Source organism: Nanorana parkeri, unplaced genomic scaffold, assembly GCF_000935625.1.
Source record: "Nanorana parkeri isolate BGI_ZX_2015 unplaced genomic scaffold, ASM93562v1 scaffold639, whole genome shotgun sequence".
In the NCBI taxonomy this organism is placed as follows: Eukaryota; Metazoa; Chordata; class Amphibia; order Anura; family Dicroglossidae; genus Nanorana; species Nanorana parkeri.
Window position 1 is genome coordinate 894044 of NW_017306907.1, and position 14436 is coordinate 908479.

The 14436-nt window shown below is 43.3% G+C and overlaps 1 protein-coding gene across 1 annotated transcript in view; it reads left to right on the plus strand.

The window, feature by feature from the left end:
• LOC108792410 (platelet-derived growth factor D-like) overlaps nt 1-14436 on the plus strand; it is a gene marked incomplete at its 3' end in the record, with an annotated part of 86965 nt that overhangs the window by 71628 nt on the left and 901 nt on the right. The window contains exon 2 of the mRNA XM_018563185.1: nt 6632-6836. Within this exon, the coding sequence (XP_018418687.1) occupies nt 6632-6836 (205 nt within the window). The remainder of the gene's footprint in view (nt 1-6631; nt 6837-14436) is intronic.

A 14436-nucleotide genomic window follows, 5' to 3' on the forward strand; every position in this document is an offset into this window, starting at 1 on the left:
TGTAAGTGAAATAGCCAAGGTGCCATCCAGCCTTTATATCCCATGACCAACTCCACTGCCTGTACTCACAGCAGTTCCAGCGGAGATTATCTGTTATAATGTCACACAACAGCATGGCAAAACCATTTACACATCTCAACAGCCGAGAAATATGGAGCAAATAGTGCATTACTGGCATCTCTGTCTCCAAGGTGAACTTCCGGGACTTGGATTCGGTGTTCTTGTCTTTAAACGTCTTTCTGTTCTGTAGACTCAGCAATTTGAAGTCTGCTAATGATCAGCGAAAAAATCTAAAGGATCATTATGTTCCATAACTGTGCTCCAGATATATTAGTATGATGAATTTATGCACACCAGTCACCTAAAATATGTCATCCGTTTGCCAAAAAGGATATATTAGTAAATGACGGCCTTAGCTTCAGAATGTAAAGTGCTCAGTTTACTGGATACATTTTCCGTACAAATTTGTGCAAAATACAAAGGGGTTGATTTTACTAAAGGCAAAGAGGCAATTCTCTTTGCCAGGGACTTTGCACTTTGCAGGGGAAGTTTCCATTAGCTTGGTAAAAAGGGTTGACATTAATTTTGTAAAGAATACCCAATCACGTGCAAAGAAAATAAAATCTAAAAAGGATTGTGCTTGGACATGATTGGATGATGGAAGGGAGCAGAGCTTAACCTCATTTACTATACTAAGGGTAAAATTCAACTGCAAAGTGAAGAGCTAATTTCCTTTAGTAAATCAAACCCAAAAGAGTCAAAAAAGTGTAGTGCAAATAAATGATAGTTAAAGGAGAACAATGAGGTGAGTGATTTTCACTCATCCTCATAGTTAGGGCTGACGTGTGACATTGAAACTGTCACACGTCGGCTCTATTGATCGGGAAGTGAGTGAACACATACCGTCGCTCGCTCACTTCCCAATCATCTCCCTGCAGAGAGCGATGACTGTCAGTCACAGCTCCCTGCAGGGATTCCCCCCTCCCCTTTCCTATCCTCCAGTGCTGCCTGGAGGAATGGATAGTGGTGGGCACAGCTGGCTCTGCCTCTAGATAGGCAATCAGCCAGCTGGGTGGATCTCAACAGTATTCAACAGACTGGGTGGATCTCGACATTCTGCACCGCTCTCTGTGTATAGCTTGCTATATACTGAGCTTTGGGTCAGGGGGAGGAGGTTAGTATATGTCCTCCCTTGACCCTAAAGAGAACTATGAGATAAAAAGTTTACCCATTTGCCCATTGTATATTCAACAATTTTCCAAAACTATAGAACTCTTTGCACATTATATAAAATAATCTGAAATATTGCAGTTTCCCTCTTAAGTGGGCAGAGGGGAACCTTTTATCATTGCTGGTGGGCATGTTTGGCATGTGACACTAAACTCAGGAGTTAAATCTTAAAAATGCATTCAAGTCCCTTAACTATTAACAAGACTGGACCCTATTTGTGTATCACTCAGCTGTAGATCCTCCCTCAAATCATCTCTGAATTGGTGCTGACACTGTCCTTCCTTCTAGAGGGTGGCTACTTTTGTTCCCCATTGTCCCTGTGTGTGCTGTAAAGTAGCCACCGTTCCAAGCTCACTCCAAAGAGGTAAGTATTGTTTCTCATCTTTTGGAGGTTGAATCCTAATAAAAAAACAAAACACAACCTCTCCAATGTTCAAATATAACTTTCCCAGTTACTGTATATTTGTGGCTTCCATATCTGGTTGGCAGCCTGTGTATTTATTTTCACTTTCCTCTGTTTATCTTTACTTTTTAGCATTTTATATTTTGATAAAAAATGGCATCGTGCAAGATGGGTTGCACAATAAACTGCAACCCCAAAAGGAATACAAAAACATCATATATTTAAATTATCTTTATAGCAGTTAATAAAATGTAGCACGCTATTTGGAATGGTGTTTCCTTCAAAGTCAACTTATGCGAGCAAACCCGCGAAAACGATTTACTTATCTGTAATCACTATAATGGATGGAGTGTTACTCCACAGTGCTTGAAGGAGATGTACCTCATCAGTATAGCGCTCATCCTCCAGAATGCTGGATCCTCTTTTATTTATATATTATTAACTGAAGTGTTGCCAGTTGTTACACTGATTTCATCTGACTTTAAAACTAGAAGTCCCTGCCATGGAATAATGCAGTTATCTCTCACTTGGGCTCAACAAGCCCATTGCACAGTATTCTTCTACACAAGAGCTAAAGACATACATCGTATGTCTCCAACAGTTTAAAGGGTCAGTCCATTAGTTGCTCACTGGGTTCTTAAAGGTGAACTCTAAGCATGTGTTAAAACTAGGGATGCACCGATACCACTTTTTTAAGACCGAGTATGAGTACCGATACTTTTGATCAAGTACTCGCAGATACCAATTACCGATACTTTTTCTTAAAGGGACAGGTCACATGTTTTCTAAACCAATACAAACTAATGCTTTAAGGTCACTTTCGTAATATTATGATTAATGAGATGACGAGGTAGCATGACGCCGGCTTCCCGGCCAATCAGAATGCCGGGCGCTGCGTCATTACACGGCGCCCGGCTTCCGGATTTGATAGATTCCTGACCAATCGGGAAGCCGGGCAGCGCGTCATTGCATGCTACCCGGCTTCCTGATTGGCCAGGAAGTCGGCTCCATGCTCTCCTGGCCAATCAGGAAACCGGGCAGCGTGTAATGATGTGCTGCCCGGCTTCCTGAGACAGGAAGTACTCGTGCTAGGTATCGGAGCATTTGGGCGAGTACGAGTACTCACCCAAGTACTCGGTATCGCCACCGATACCGATACTAGTATCGGTATCAGTGCATCCCTAGTTAAAACTACAATTGTAATCCTAAGTACCTTCTTTTTTCTTGATTGAAAATAGTCTGCCTTGGTTCTTCGCCGTCAATCTTTTAAGACAGGGGTGGGCAAACTGCGTCTCAGCTAAAAATCCCAAAAGCCATTGCAAGACTCTGACTGCCACATTCATGACTTCCAGAGGCAGATGCATGATGGGATTTGTAATTGCACCACAGCTGGAGGTCCTGGAGTTTGCCTACCCCTATTTTAAGAAATGCTGCTGTAGGGAAGTGTAGAAATGGCAGTCGCAATGTAACAAGTGGCTTACAAATTACAATACATAACAACAGCACCCAGCAGACCTAAGGGCTGTCGCCCGCCCCCCCCCAACCAGAAACCAGCTGTACTGGCTGCACCAGCGGTAGGTCTGCCCCTGGATTTCTATATACACAGTGGGGAGTATAGCACACAATGATCTCTATATAAACAAATCTCTATATACACAGTGGGAAGTACACTGAGTGGCCAGATTATTATGACCACCTGACGTTTGTAGGCAAATTAGCTACAATTAGCTATAATTTCGCGCTGAAGTTGCTAGAGGGCCAGACCATTATAAATAGGGAAGCAGGTTGTTTACCACGACAGTAGAAGTGATTTGTTTCTAAAGATATGGGTAAACAACGCGATTTAACAGCCTTTGAACGTGGGATGATTGTTTGCGAGTATCAGCAAAACAGCAGAATTCGTTAAATGTTCAAGAGCAGCTGTTGTTAAAGTGTTTAAAGACTGGACTGGCAGCCGAAAATCTGGGTCTGAACGTGCGAATTGTGGCCGTCAGCGACTAGTCAATGTTAGGGCAGAACGGACAGTGGCAAGACTGGTACAAGACAACAGAAGGGCAACAGTGCAGTGTCAGATTCCTCGCATCACCTTTCAACATCTCGTGGAGTCACAAGGCGGCCCAACGAAGTCATCTCGTGGAGTCATCTCGTGGCCCAACTAAGTACTGATGGGGTGGTCATAATAATCTGGCCACTCAGTGTATAGCACACGGTGATCTCTATATCCACGAATCTCTATATCCACAGTGGGGAGTATAGCACACAGTGATCTCTATACACACAATGGGGAGTATAGCACACAGTGATCTCTATACACACAATGGGGAGTATAGCACACAGTGATCTCTATATACACAGTGGGGAGTATAGCACACAGTGATCTCTATACACACAATGGGGAGCATAGCACACCGTGATCTCTATATACACAGTGGGGAGTATAGCACACAGTGATCTCTATACACACAATGGGGAGTATAGCACACAGTGATCTCTATACACACAATGGGGAGTATAGCACACAGTGATCTCTATATACACAGTGGGGAGTATAGCACACAATGATCTTGATATACGCAGTGGGGAGATAGCACACAGTGATCTCTAAAAAAAAGGCTGGGTTAGACCATAGGGAGAAAGGGAATCATCAATGGGCTAAAACTTATGTTGATATCTGAAAGTTGACAACACAGGTAAAATACATTCTTTTCCAGTAATGCTGGGCCTGCACCATTGCACTCATTACATTTTTTATTGAGCCCGAAGTTCAGCTTTAAATCTTTCTGAGACATTGGAGACCAGATTTCCCAGCTACACCACAAAATCTTGCTCCTTCTCTATAATAAAAAAAGTAATATAGGTTGAAAAAAAAGTGTCTGTAGAGGCACAGAAAATAAAAAAAGATAAACAAAATTATTGCTTTTCATTGTGTTGCACGCCAAATTTTTCTCCAGTTAAATCTTGAAATGAAAAGTTGCATGCTGCAGCGAAGAAAAAAAGTAAAAACAATAAGGATTGAAATGTTGCAAAAAAAAAGAAATACATTTTAGCAACCCTTTCACCAAACTAGAAGATGTGCCTGTAAGGCCTCATTCACACTGCTAAGAGCCGGCCCGTATAGATCTGTGCAGCGTGCGTATCGGGCCGCTCCCGGGAAGGACAGGTGCTGTGTGTGATTGTACGCAGCAGCCTGTTCTTCCCTATGGGAGTCCATACGTTCACCCGAGCTGCACATCCGCGCGGGTGCCCGTGTCTGTACTCGTACGTAGACCGGATGGACCCTGTCTGCGTCCAAGCACAGACACCCACATTCGCACGCATGTGCAGTTCGGGTGAGCATGAGGTGGCGTAGGCCGCATACTCCCATAGAGAAGAACAGGCTGCTGCGTACAAATCACATGCAGCACCTGTCCTTCCCCGGGAGTGACCCGATATACGGCCGTGCACGCCGCACGGATCTACATTGGCCGGCTCTTAGCAGTGTGAATGAGGCCTAAAGCAGAAAGTTCATACTGACCTCTCCGGCTGCCCTTGTTCCATTGCATCTACAAAGTCCATGGTAACGCAAACAGCCATATAAAGGGTATACAACTTTTCTGAAAAGGAACAAACATTGTTTTTGACTTTTGAATGTGTATTTCCACTTTTGCAGTCAAATTTGATAAACCCCACTATAGGTTTGTTATTGTTATACAATGGAAGAAGTCAAGCTTCTCAATCTTTAACCCTTTGTTAGGACAGATAGTGTTCAGATCTAGTTTACAAATGACAGTGAGATCTGCAATGTCCGGCACAGACAGGGTTAATTACGGTAAACATTAACTCCCTAGCCCCTCATTAACATTACATATCCGGAAAAAAAAGAACACCGGGCAAAACTTTCATTAACCCTTGCAGTGCAAGGATTAACTGCTCGTTTTTGTCTAGGTTCTTAAAAATAAGTTATACTCACCCGATCCTAGAAGCCGGCTTGCTCTTAGACCAGTCCTTCCAGCCTCTCTCCTCTTCTGCTCCAGACTTGAGTAAGCTGAGGAACATTCCAATGCTTCAGCGCAGGCTTCAGAGACCTTTCAAGCAGGCAGTTGGCTCAGCAGTTTCGGTGAGTATAACTTTTTTCTTTTTAGCACCTATACAAAAATAAGCCATTAACCCTTGCAGTTTAGGGGTAGGACCACTACAAGGGTTAAAGGAGAACTATAGGGTCAGTGTTTTTCCCCATAGTTCTCCTTAGGGTAATGGGAGGACACAAACTAGCGTCCTCCCGTTACCCTAAGCTCAGTATACCGCGAGCTACAGCTCGCGGTATACTGAGACGCCGGAGCAGATCCTGACTTAGACGACGGGATCCGCCCAGCTGCGTGAGTGACAGCTGGCTCTGCCTATCTAGAGGCAGAGCCAGCTGTACCCGCCCCCTCCCCCGTCCGTTCCGCCAGTCAGCGCTGGCAGATCGGAGCGGGGAGAGGGGAACCCGGTATGTGTTCGCTCACCTCCCGATCTACTGAGCCGACCTGTGACAGTCTCATTGTCACAGGTCGGCTAGAACTATGAGGTGAGTGAAAAGCACTCACCTCATAGTTCTCCTTTAATAACAATTTTGCCTGGAGTTCTTTCTTTCAGTTTTGGATCCTTTAGAAAAGACTAAGTAGACTGTAATCAGTAATTTTTAAATATTTGTTTTAAGTTATGCTATGTAAATGGGAACATGTAACAAACCTAAAATAGGTGTTATCCCAATTTGGCTGCATAAGTGGAAATACTCTTCAGGGAAACCTATTATGAGAAAGCAGGATAATGAGCTAGATGTCTGGTTGTCATTCTGATGTTTTTGCATCAGTTTTAGAACAGTTTATGACTGTTCACTTTTTACAGACTCGGCAATTGAAAGTGAATGTCTAGGATTATTAATAATAATAATAATAATGATAATTAAAATCACCATACATAAAACAGTGTTGATGTGTTAAGTGACTGTGTTTTTGTTGTTTTGTTTTCTTCTATCAGAAAGTAACCAACTTACTAGACTCTACCGAAAAGAAGAAACCATTCAAGTGGTGGGAAATGGTTGCATAAGCAGTCCCCGCTTCCCTAACAGTTACCCAAGAAACTTGCTCCTGACATGGATTCTGGACTCTGCAGAAAACACGAGGATACAGCTCGCATTTGATAGCCAGTTTGGATTAGAAGAGCAGGAAAATGATGTTTGCAGGTGAGTGAACATCCGATCTGAATGTCAGGTATACCCACAGTTGACACTTTCAGCTTAGCATGCTTGCTAGCTGGTTGAAATCACACCCTGGCTTCTGGGCAACCTGAGAAGACCCAAGGAGACCACAAAACCTAAATGACACTGGTGAGAATAGGACCTAGGACCACTGCCGGGCTAACCGACCAGTTCATGAGATGGTAAAGGGGTCCTTTGGGCTACTTTTCAGTTTACTTTCTCCTAGGACAGCAAGCAAGTCCTCCTTCCACCAGGGCTTTTAGAATATGCTGGTTCCTCCGGACATCTGTGCTGAATCCAGGTCGGTGACTGAATGGGACAGTTTTATTATAGTAATGATGTAGGGCTGAGCATCATTCCACCATAACCCTGCCTACAGCAGTAGTTTAGGATAACCTTATCAAGCACTTCCTTATCTAGCATGGGTTGGGTGGCACCTTTGGTCTCATATAGCCTTGGGTACCTGAGAATACTACTATTTTAATTGCTGCAATACTGAAAGTGTATATAAAGCTACTCTGGATAATGTAAGGGAAGGTTAGAACTTCCCTTGGTGTCTTCGTGAGGGGAATTAACTTCTCTTATTGTCCTGGTGATCAATATCACTGGGAATGAAAGTGATGGCACCGGAACAAAAAGCAGAGGCAAAATCTTTCAATCGGGACACTTATTTCAGTGACAGCTGCCTATATGAAGAGGTTTTGCCCTTACTTCCTGTTGAAAATACAGGACAGGAAGTGAGAAAAATACCCCAAAATGAACACAGATGGCAAACAATTATGGGTTTAAAACAGCCCAGAATCTATCCACAACTCCAGGAAAAAAGCTACACAAGCAAAATACACATAAAGGAGCTTTTTATTTTACCTGCCAAAGGATTTGTATTTCTGTCCATCCGCTTCTGAGATTAACACCACTCTGCTACACAGCACAGCCAGCTAAGACCTGACTTTTCTCTGCTGCATGTTAAGTAAAGAAGAACTCTGGGCAACATTTTATTAACCCTTGCAGTGGGGCTACCAAGACACTGCAGGGGTTAAGTGCTCATTTTGGGAGGAAAAGAACAAAATGATACTCACTTGATCCTCAGAGCTGGCTGGCTGTGACAGCACTCCCTCGAGCCTGTTTGCTCCTACACTCCAGTGCTGGTATGTCCCTCGGCATCCTCATGTCCTTTACATAGTGTATAGAACATGATGATTTACGGGACCTGCAGTGGAGGGTGAGAGAGGCTTGAGGGACCAGTCTAAGAGGATCGGGTGAGTATAACTTTTTATTTTCCTCCATAGACCAAAATGAACAGTTAACAGTGCTACCCCCGCACTGCAAGGGTTAATAAAAGTTTTGTCCGGAGTTCTTCTTTACCACTTATGGGTCTTGTCGCTCCCCCAGCCTGTGACTGGACAGTGAAAGAAGAAAGAGCACAATGATGAGCGCATCTCTCTGTCACTCCGCTCTCTCCTCCTATTAATATTTCCATTGTTAGCACATGAGCACTGAAGCATAACCAACAATCTGCTTCTCCCTCTCCCAGTCTGAGCTTTACTGGGATTGCAAGAGGCTGGTACCAAGTCAGATGCAGGTGCACTGCTTGCGTTTAAAAAAAGAATTGTAACGGTGAAAAAATAAATACAGAGCTGCATTGATGTGTATCTTCTATATACTGTATGTTGCTGGAGTTCAGCTTTAAACTAAGTGAAGTGCTTCTGAATTTAAAAGCAGAACAAGGTAATCACAGCGAAACCTAAATCCAGAATTGGCAACTTTGTTTGAAATTGTATAAAAAGCCTTGTGGCCTGTTAGATAGCTCCGGCGATGCCGATTGGTTCTATCTCTAAACAGCTGAGCCGTTAGAAATGAAGGAATTTGATATGTTTAGACCAGTCCAGTTTTATAAATAGAAAACTCAGAGATAGATGCAGAATTCAAGACACTATAGATACCAGGTAGTCAGTCTGCTTCTTGTTAAGGCAGATTTTTAGAATTCTGGAACCCGCTTAAGGCCTCACTCACACTGCTAAAAGGCTGGCCCGTACAGATGCGTGCGGCGTGCACAGCCGTATTGGGCCGTTCCCGGGAAGGACAGGTGCTGTGTGTGCTTGCACGCAGCAGCCTGTTCTTCTCTATGGGAGTACGCGGCCGCACACTCACCTGAACTGCACATCCGTGCGGGTGTCTCTGCTCGGACACAGACAGGATCCACCCTGTCTGCGTCCGAGTACAGACACCCGCGCAGATGTGCTATGGCAGTGCGGATGAAAACTGATGACCATCAGTCTACATCAGGAAACATCAGTGTCAGTTGAGGTCCGCAGTTTGAGATGGATCAGCTCTCCGTATTGACTGACTGGGACTGATGTAACCTGATGATCAGTTTACATCAGTTCAGGTCATGTCCGTTTTTTGGATTGATGTCATATTACAGCATGACAAGCTCAATGCATGCTGGGGGAAAGCAAAGCATCATGGGAATTTACCATAATACCAAAAAGTCCAAAACGGATGTAAACTGAACTGATAATGGGTTTGCGTGTGACTCAGTTTTCATCAGTTTTTTTGTATCCGTGAACTTTGACTGAACTGATGACACACGTGTGAAAGGGGCCTTAATGTATAAAGAAAGATTATTTATTTGCAATGTTTTAAAACATAACATAGGGAAAACTGTTTTTTTTTTTGTTGAAAATGTTCTTTATATAGTAAAAAATCTAAAGATTAGATACCACCAAAACAAAGCTCTATCTGTCCCCCCCAAAAAAAGATATAAAATTTATTTTGGTACAGCGTTGCATGACGGAATAAATGTCAGTCAAAGTACCTCAGCGCTGAATACAAAAAAATGGCCAGGACAGGAAGGGGGTTTAACACCCCGCTCTTCAAGTGGTTAAAGCCGAACCCCCAGGCAGATAGCTGGAGTTCAGCTTTAGGCCTCATTCAAAAAACGTTAAGTCGGGCCGTACATGTCTGTGCGGCGTACATGCCCGTATCGGGCCGTTCCTGGGAGGGACAAGTGCAGCAGCCTGTTCTTTCCTGTGGGAGGACGCGGCTGTACGCACACCCGAACTGCACATCCGTGTGAGTCTGGGTTTCCGTACTCGGACGCAGACAGGATGGATCCTGTCTGCGTCCGAGCACGGAAACCCAGACGCAAACGGATGTGCAGTGACAGCGTGCGGCCGCGTCCTCCCATAGGGAAGAACAGGGTGCTGCACGCAGCACCTGTCCCTCCCTGGAACAGCCGGCTATGGGCGTGCAAGCTGCACGGACTTGTACGGCCCGACTTAACACTGTGTGAATGAGGCCTTAAGCTAAGGGAAGTGCTTTGGTTTTAAACAAAAGAAAAAGAAAATAATGTTAAAACCAACATTTTCAGCTCTGCTTGAAATTGTATAAAAAGTCTTGTGGTCTGTTACAGATGGCTCCTCTGTTTCAAAAACGATACATCTTTTGAATCCAACCTCCTGAGGATTTCCAAGCCTGAGCAGTTCTTGTTCCTGTAACAATCATTATAAATAACAAGCTTCTTTTGGGGCCTTTACCATTCTATGTAGTATAGCCAAACAAATCTTTTTATTTCCATATATAATTGTGTTTTAAGGCCAAGTTTATTTTCAGTGATTTGTAGAATTACCTCTATAAAGATTAGGACATTCCTGCCATAGATGGTAAAAAAAAAACCCTGTGCTTGAGCGGGAATCACCCCAAAACAGAATTTGTTTTGGGGTTAGGTTAAGATTTAAGGTAAAGTGTAAATGCAGAAGTAAAATGTTAGCTAAGAATTCTTGAGAATGTGTTAGGTTAATCATTGAGTTTGTGTTAAAGTTGAAGGCAAAGCTGTTCACAATTTTTATTTATTTTTGCAGTTGAAAGCCCAGTGCCAAGAACAACTGTGCCCGGCTCCCAGCATTGTATATCGACATACAGTAATACCTTGGTTTACGAGCATAATTCGTTCTGGAAGCATGCTTGTAATCCAAAGCGCTTGTATATCAAAGCGAATTTCCCCATAGGAGATAATGGCAATTCTGATGATTCGTTCCACAAGCCAACAATATTCATCTAAAAATGATTACAATACTGTACTGTAATATAATACTGTACAAAATATAAAGAAAAATAAACCAATTACCGGTACCTTCATGGCTGGTGTGAGGGGGACAAGAGAGAGGAGGATTATTGTGTAGGACGACTTTCACTATCACTAACGGAATCACTGCTATCTCTTGGCTCAATGGAATCTTTTTCATTTTGTGAAACCTTAACAAGGAATCTATCCAATGTGACATTGCATTGTCGTTAAACAGACTCATCGCTCGCACTGCTACAGCCTTATTCGGGGGGTGCTTTTCTACAAAATTTTGCTCTTATTGCAAGACATTGCTTGTATATCAAGGCAACATTTTTCAGAAATGTTTGCTTGTCTTGCAAAACACTCTCAAACCAAGTTACTTGTAAACCAAGGTATTACTGTACTAGCTTTTCTGCCCTGAGAAGCATTTTTCTATAGTTACATAATTAATAGAGACTTGCCTGCGACAAACTTATGAGTAATAGCTGGAAATCTCCATGCCTTTCCACCAAAGATGTCCTGGAGGTAAATATCGCATATGGAATTGAACTATGCCTTACCACCAAAAATGTCCAAGGGGTTTATATCCGAATGGGGATAAAACCATGCCCTATCACTAGAAATGTCCTGCGGGTAAATATCCCATAGAGGATTAAACATGCCTTACCGCCAAAAATGTCCTGGGGGTAAATATCCCATGGGTATTAAACCATGCCTTACCACCAAACATTTCCTCTGGGTAAATGTCCCATAGAGGGTGTGGCAGCAGGCAGATGGGGATGTTAGGGTATAGCCAAGATGGCAGATTTGTATGGCCCAGTTTCAGGTGTAGTGCTGGGGTTCATATTCTAGGGGGAAGTGTTGAGAGTACTGGAGGGTTCGAGGTACCAAGCCCAGCTGAAGCAAGCTGGCTTATTAGGGCCTCCATAAGATATGCCAGGCTGCTAAGTGAGTGGTTCCACCTGGAAGACAGAAGAGGTCTCTGTGCAGGAGTCAGGAGGGCTCCACCCTGGAACCAGTCTGTGTGTGTGGTGGACTGGTGAGCGGATCACCTGTGTGGCGAAAAGCAGCCTGTGTGGCAAGGTGACAAGAACCAGCCTGTATGGCCAGTGGAGGAGAACCAGACTGTGGCCAGACATTTTGTTAAAGAGACAACCTGAAGTCAGCAAGACTTTACAGAATGTTACTTTGCTAAAGGAAAAAGCTCTACTTTATGTTTGAAAACCCCTGTGAGGGAAAACCTGTGTGGACTATTGAGTCAATAAAAGTGGGCAAAGAAGCTCTTAAAAAGAAGTTGTAAGCGAGTGGAAGTGTCTTTAATGTGCTACCATTTGAAGGTAATTCTCACAAGGGTTAAACATGCCTTACCACCAAAAATGTCCCTTGGGTAAATATTATTATTATTACCCTATAGTGGATTGAACTGCGCATTACCACCAAAAATGTCTTGGGAGCAAATATCACATGGGGACTGAACCATGCCTTACCACCAAAAATAAAGTTGCTTTTTATTGTTAAAGTTTGGTATTTGGAACTACGTTTAGCAAAACCATATGCAGCTACGCACTTCAAGCATTAAAGGATATTACTCAGCCCAATTATAATGATAGAACTTTAACCTCGTACTACACTTCTCCAGCTCATAAATCACTTTAATTGGTCATTTCTTTTATAGCAATGCAGATTATACTGTAGCATGTATAATGTTGCTGTGTTGCTTCAGAACAATTTTATTACAGCCCTTTGTATCTAGTAGCTGGAAGCTGATTAAAATGATTTAAGAAAGTGTGTATGTAATGTGGTCTGAGAAAATAAATGCAAGCACAAAGTAAGTTCCTTTAGGTGTGTCTAAAGCCCGAACATTTTATTTATTCCGTTTTCAGTAGAGTAGGGAAGGATTAGCAACTGTGCCAGGTATTTATTGTTGCGTGTGTCTTTGTTTGAGAGATCCGCCCTCTCTATTTCTCCTTGTGACTATTAGTACTGGGACTGAAAGGGAAAATGTAAAAATTTTAAAGTTGACGTAACTAGAATAGGAGGGAAATCATCCAAGGGGGACATTTATTGTTGACAACAAATTTATCTCACTTTGGAGAGACTCTCACTTCCTGTTGTGTCTACAAGATAGGAAGTTATGGAAAGTCCCCCTAATGCAGGGGTGGGCAACTCCGGCCCTCCAGCTGTGCTTCAAATGTTTCTGTCTCTGGGAGTCATGCCTGCAACTCTCAGTCTTGCAATGCCTCATGGGACTTGTAGTTTCACACCAGTTGGGGGGCCGGAGTTGCCCACCCTCGCCCTAATAGCATGCTCTATTTTTGGGCGTTTGCAGTGGAGCGGAACGCAGGCAATGTTTTGCTAACGCGTCTGATTGCACTGCTGGTGCTGGAACGCACCGCAATCGCTCACAAAACGTCCCCCTGCGTTCTGGGGAGGAAGGAGGCGTGGCGGTGCACTAAAGTCAATGGCACCGCAGCCACGCCTCCTTCCTCCCCAGAACGCAGGGGGACGTTTTGTGAGCGATTGCGGTGCGTTCCAGCAGCTACCGCTCTGGAACGCACCACAATTGGTGTGAACAAACCCTAAGTATTAGTAGAGCTAGCACTAAAGCTATTCAAACCAAAAGACAAGCAGAAAGAACTGAAAAAAGGAATTGATCACACCCACAAAATAAAGTATTGCACAAGTATTGATCAAATAGAATGTTACAATCTGCCCCTCGTACATGCAGAGAATGCTTTGTATTCACTGATAAAAATGATTGATTTTTTCTGTATGGCCACTGTGCTGAGCGAGAGCGCCATACAGGACCCGGAGGATCACAGCCAGCACAGTAGTACTCCGGCTACTATAGTGTTTTATAGGATGCAGCCAATCAGGTGTGGCATATAAATACTTACATTGGGCCAAGCTGCACTAATGTAACTATGCAAAATAATTAAAACCTGGAGTTCAGGTTCATCTCCGTCCCCGCAGCCTCTGCCTTGCTTCCACTTTGATCCTCAGCTGTGACTGTGGGTAGGTTCTATTTAGGGCAGAGGCTCTACATGACTGCTCAGCCAAAGGGAACTTTTTTTTATTGTTAATAGATCTGATACTCCATCCCTATAAAATCAGTATAATCCTGCTCATCTATCTGTAGAAAATGACTGCTGATGCTTTGCTCCATTGGTCACCTTTTCTCCCCCTGCTTTTTGATTGGACAATGGAGAATCTGCAAAGCATTGATTAGGTCATCCCTGTACGCTCTTTATATGTAAGCCTGTTCCTATGTTTATAGTGTTATCATGACAAGCACTGTGAAGAGCAATAGAACTCTGAATGGCTTAGATAGCTGCCACTCAGTCTTATGTCTAAGTGTGTCTGCACAAGATATTACAGCACGCTAAAACAAAGACAGAATTCAAGCTCTCATACAAGTTGCATTTTAAAATACTTTTATTGTTTTCTACACAATTGGACCAAAGGAGTTTATTGTCCATCTGGTGTTTTGAATTAAGAGTTGATAACCTTTCTTTG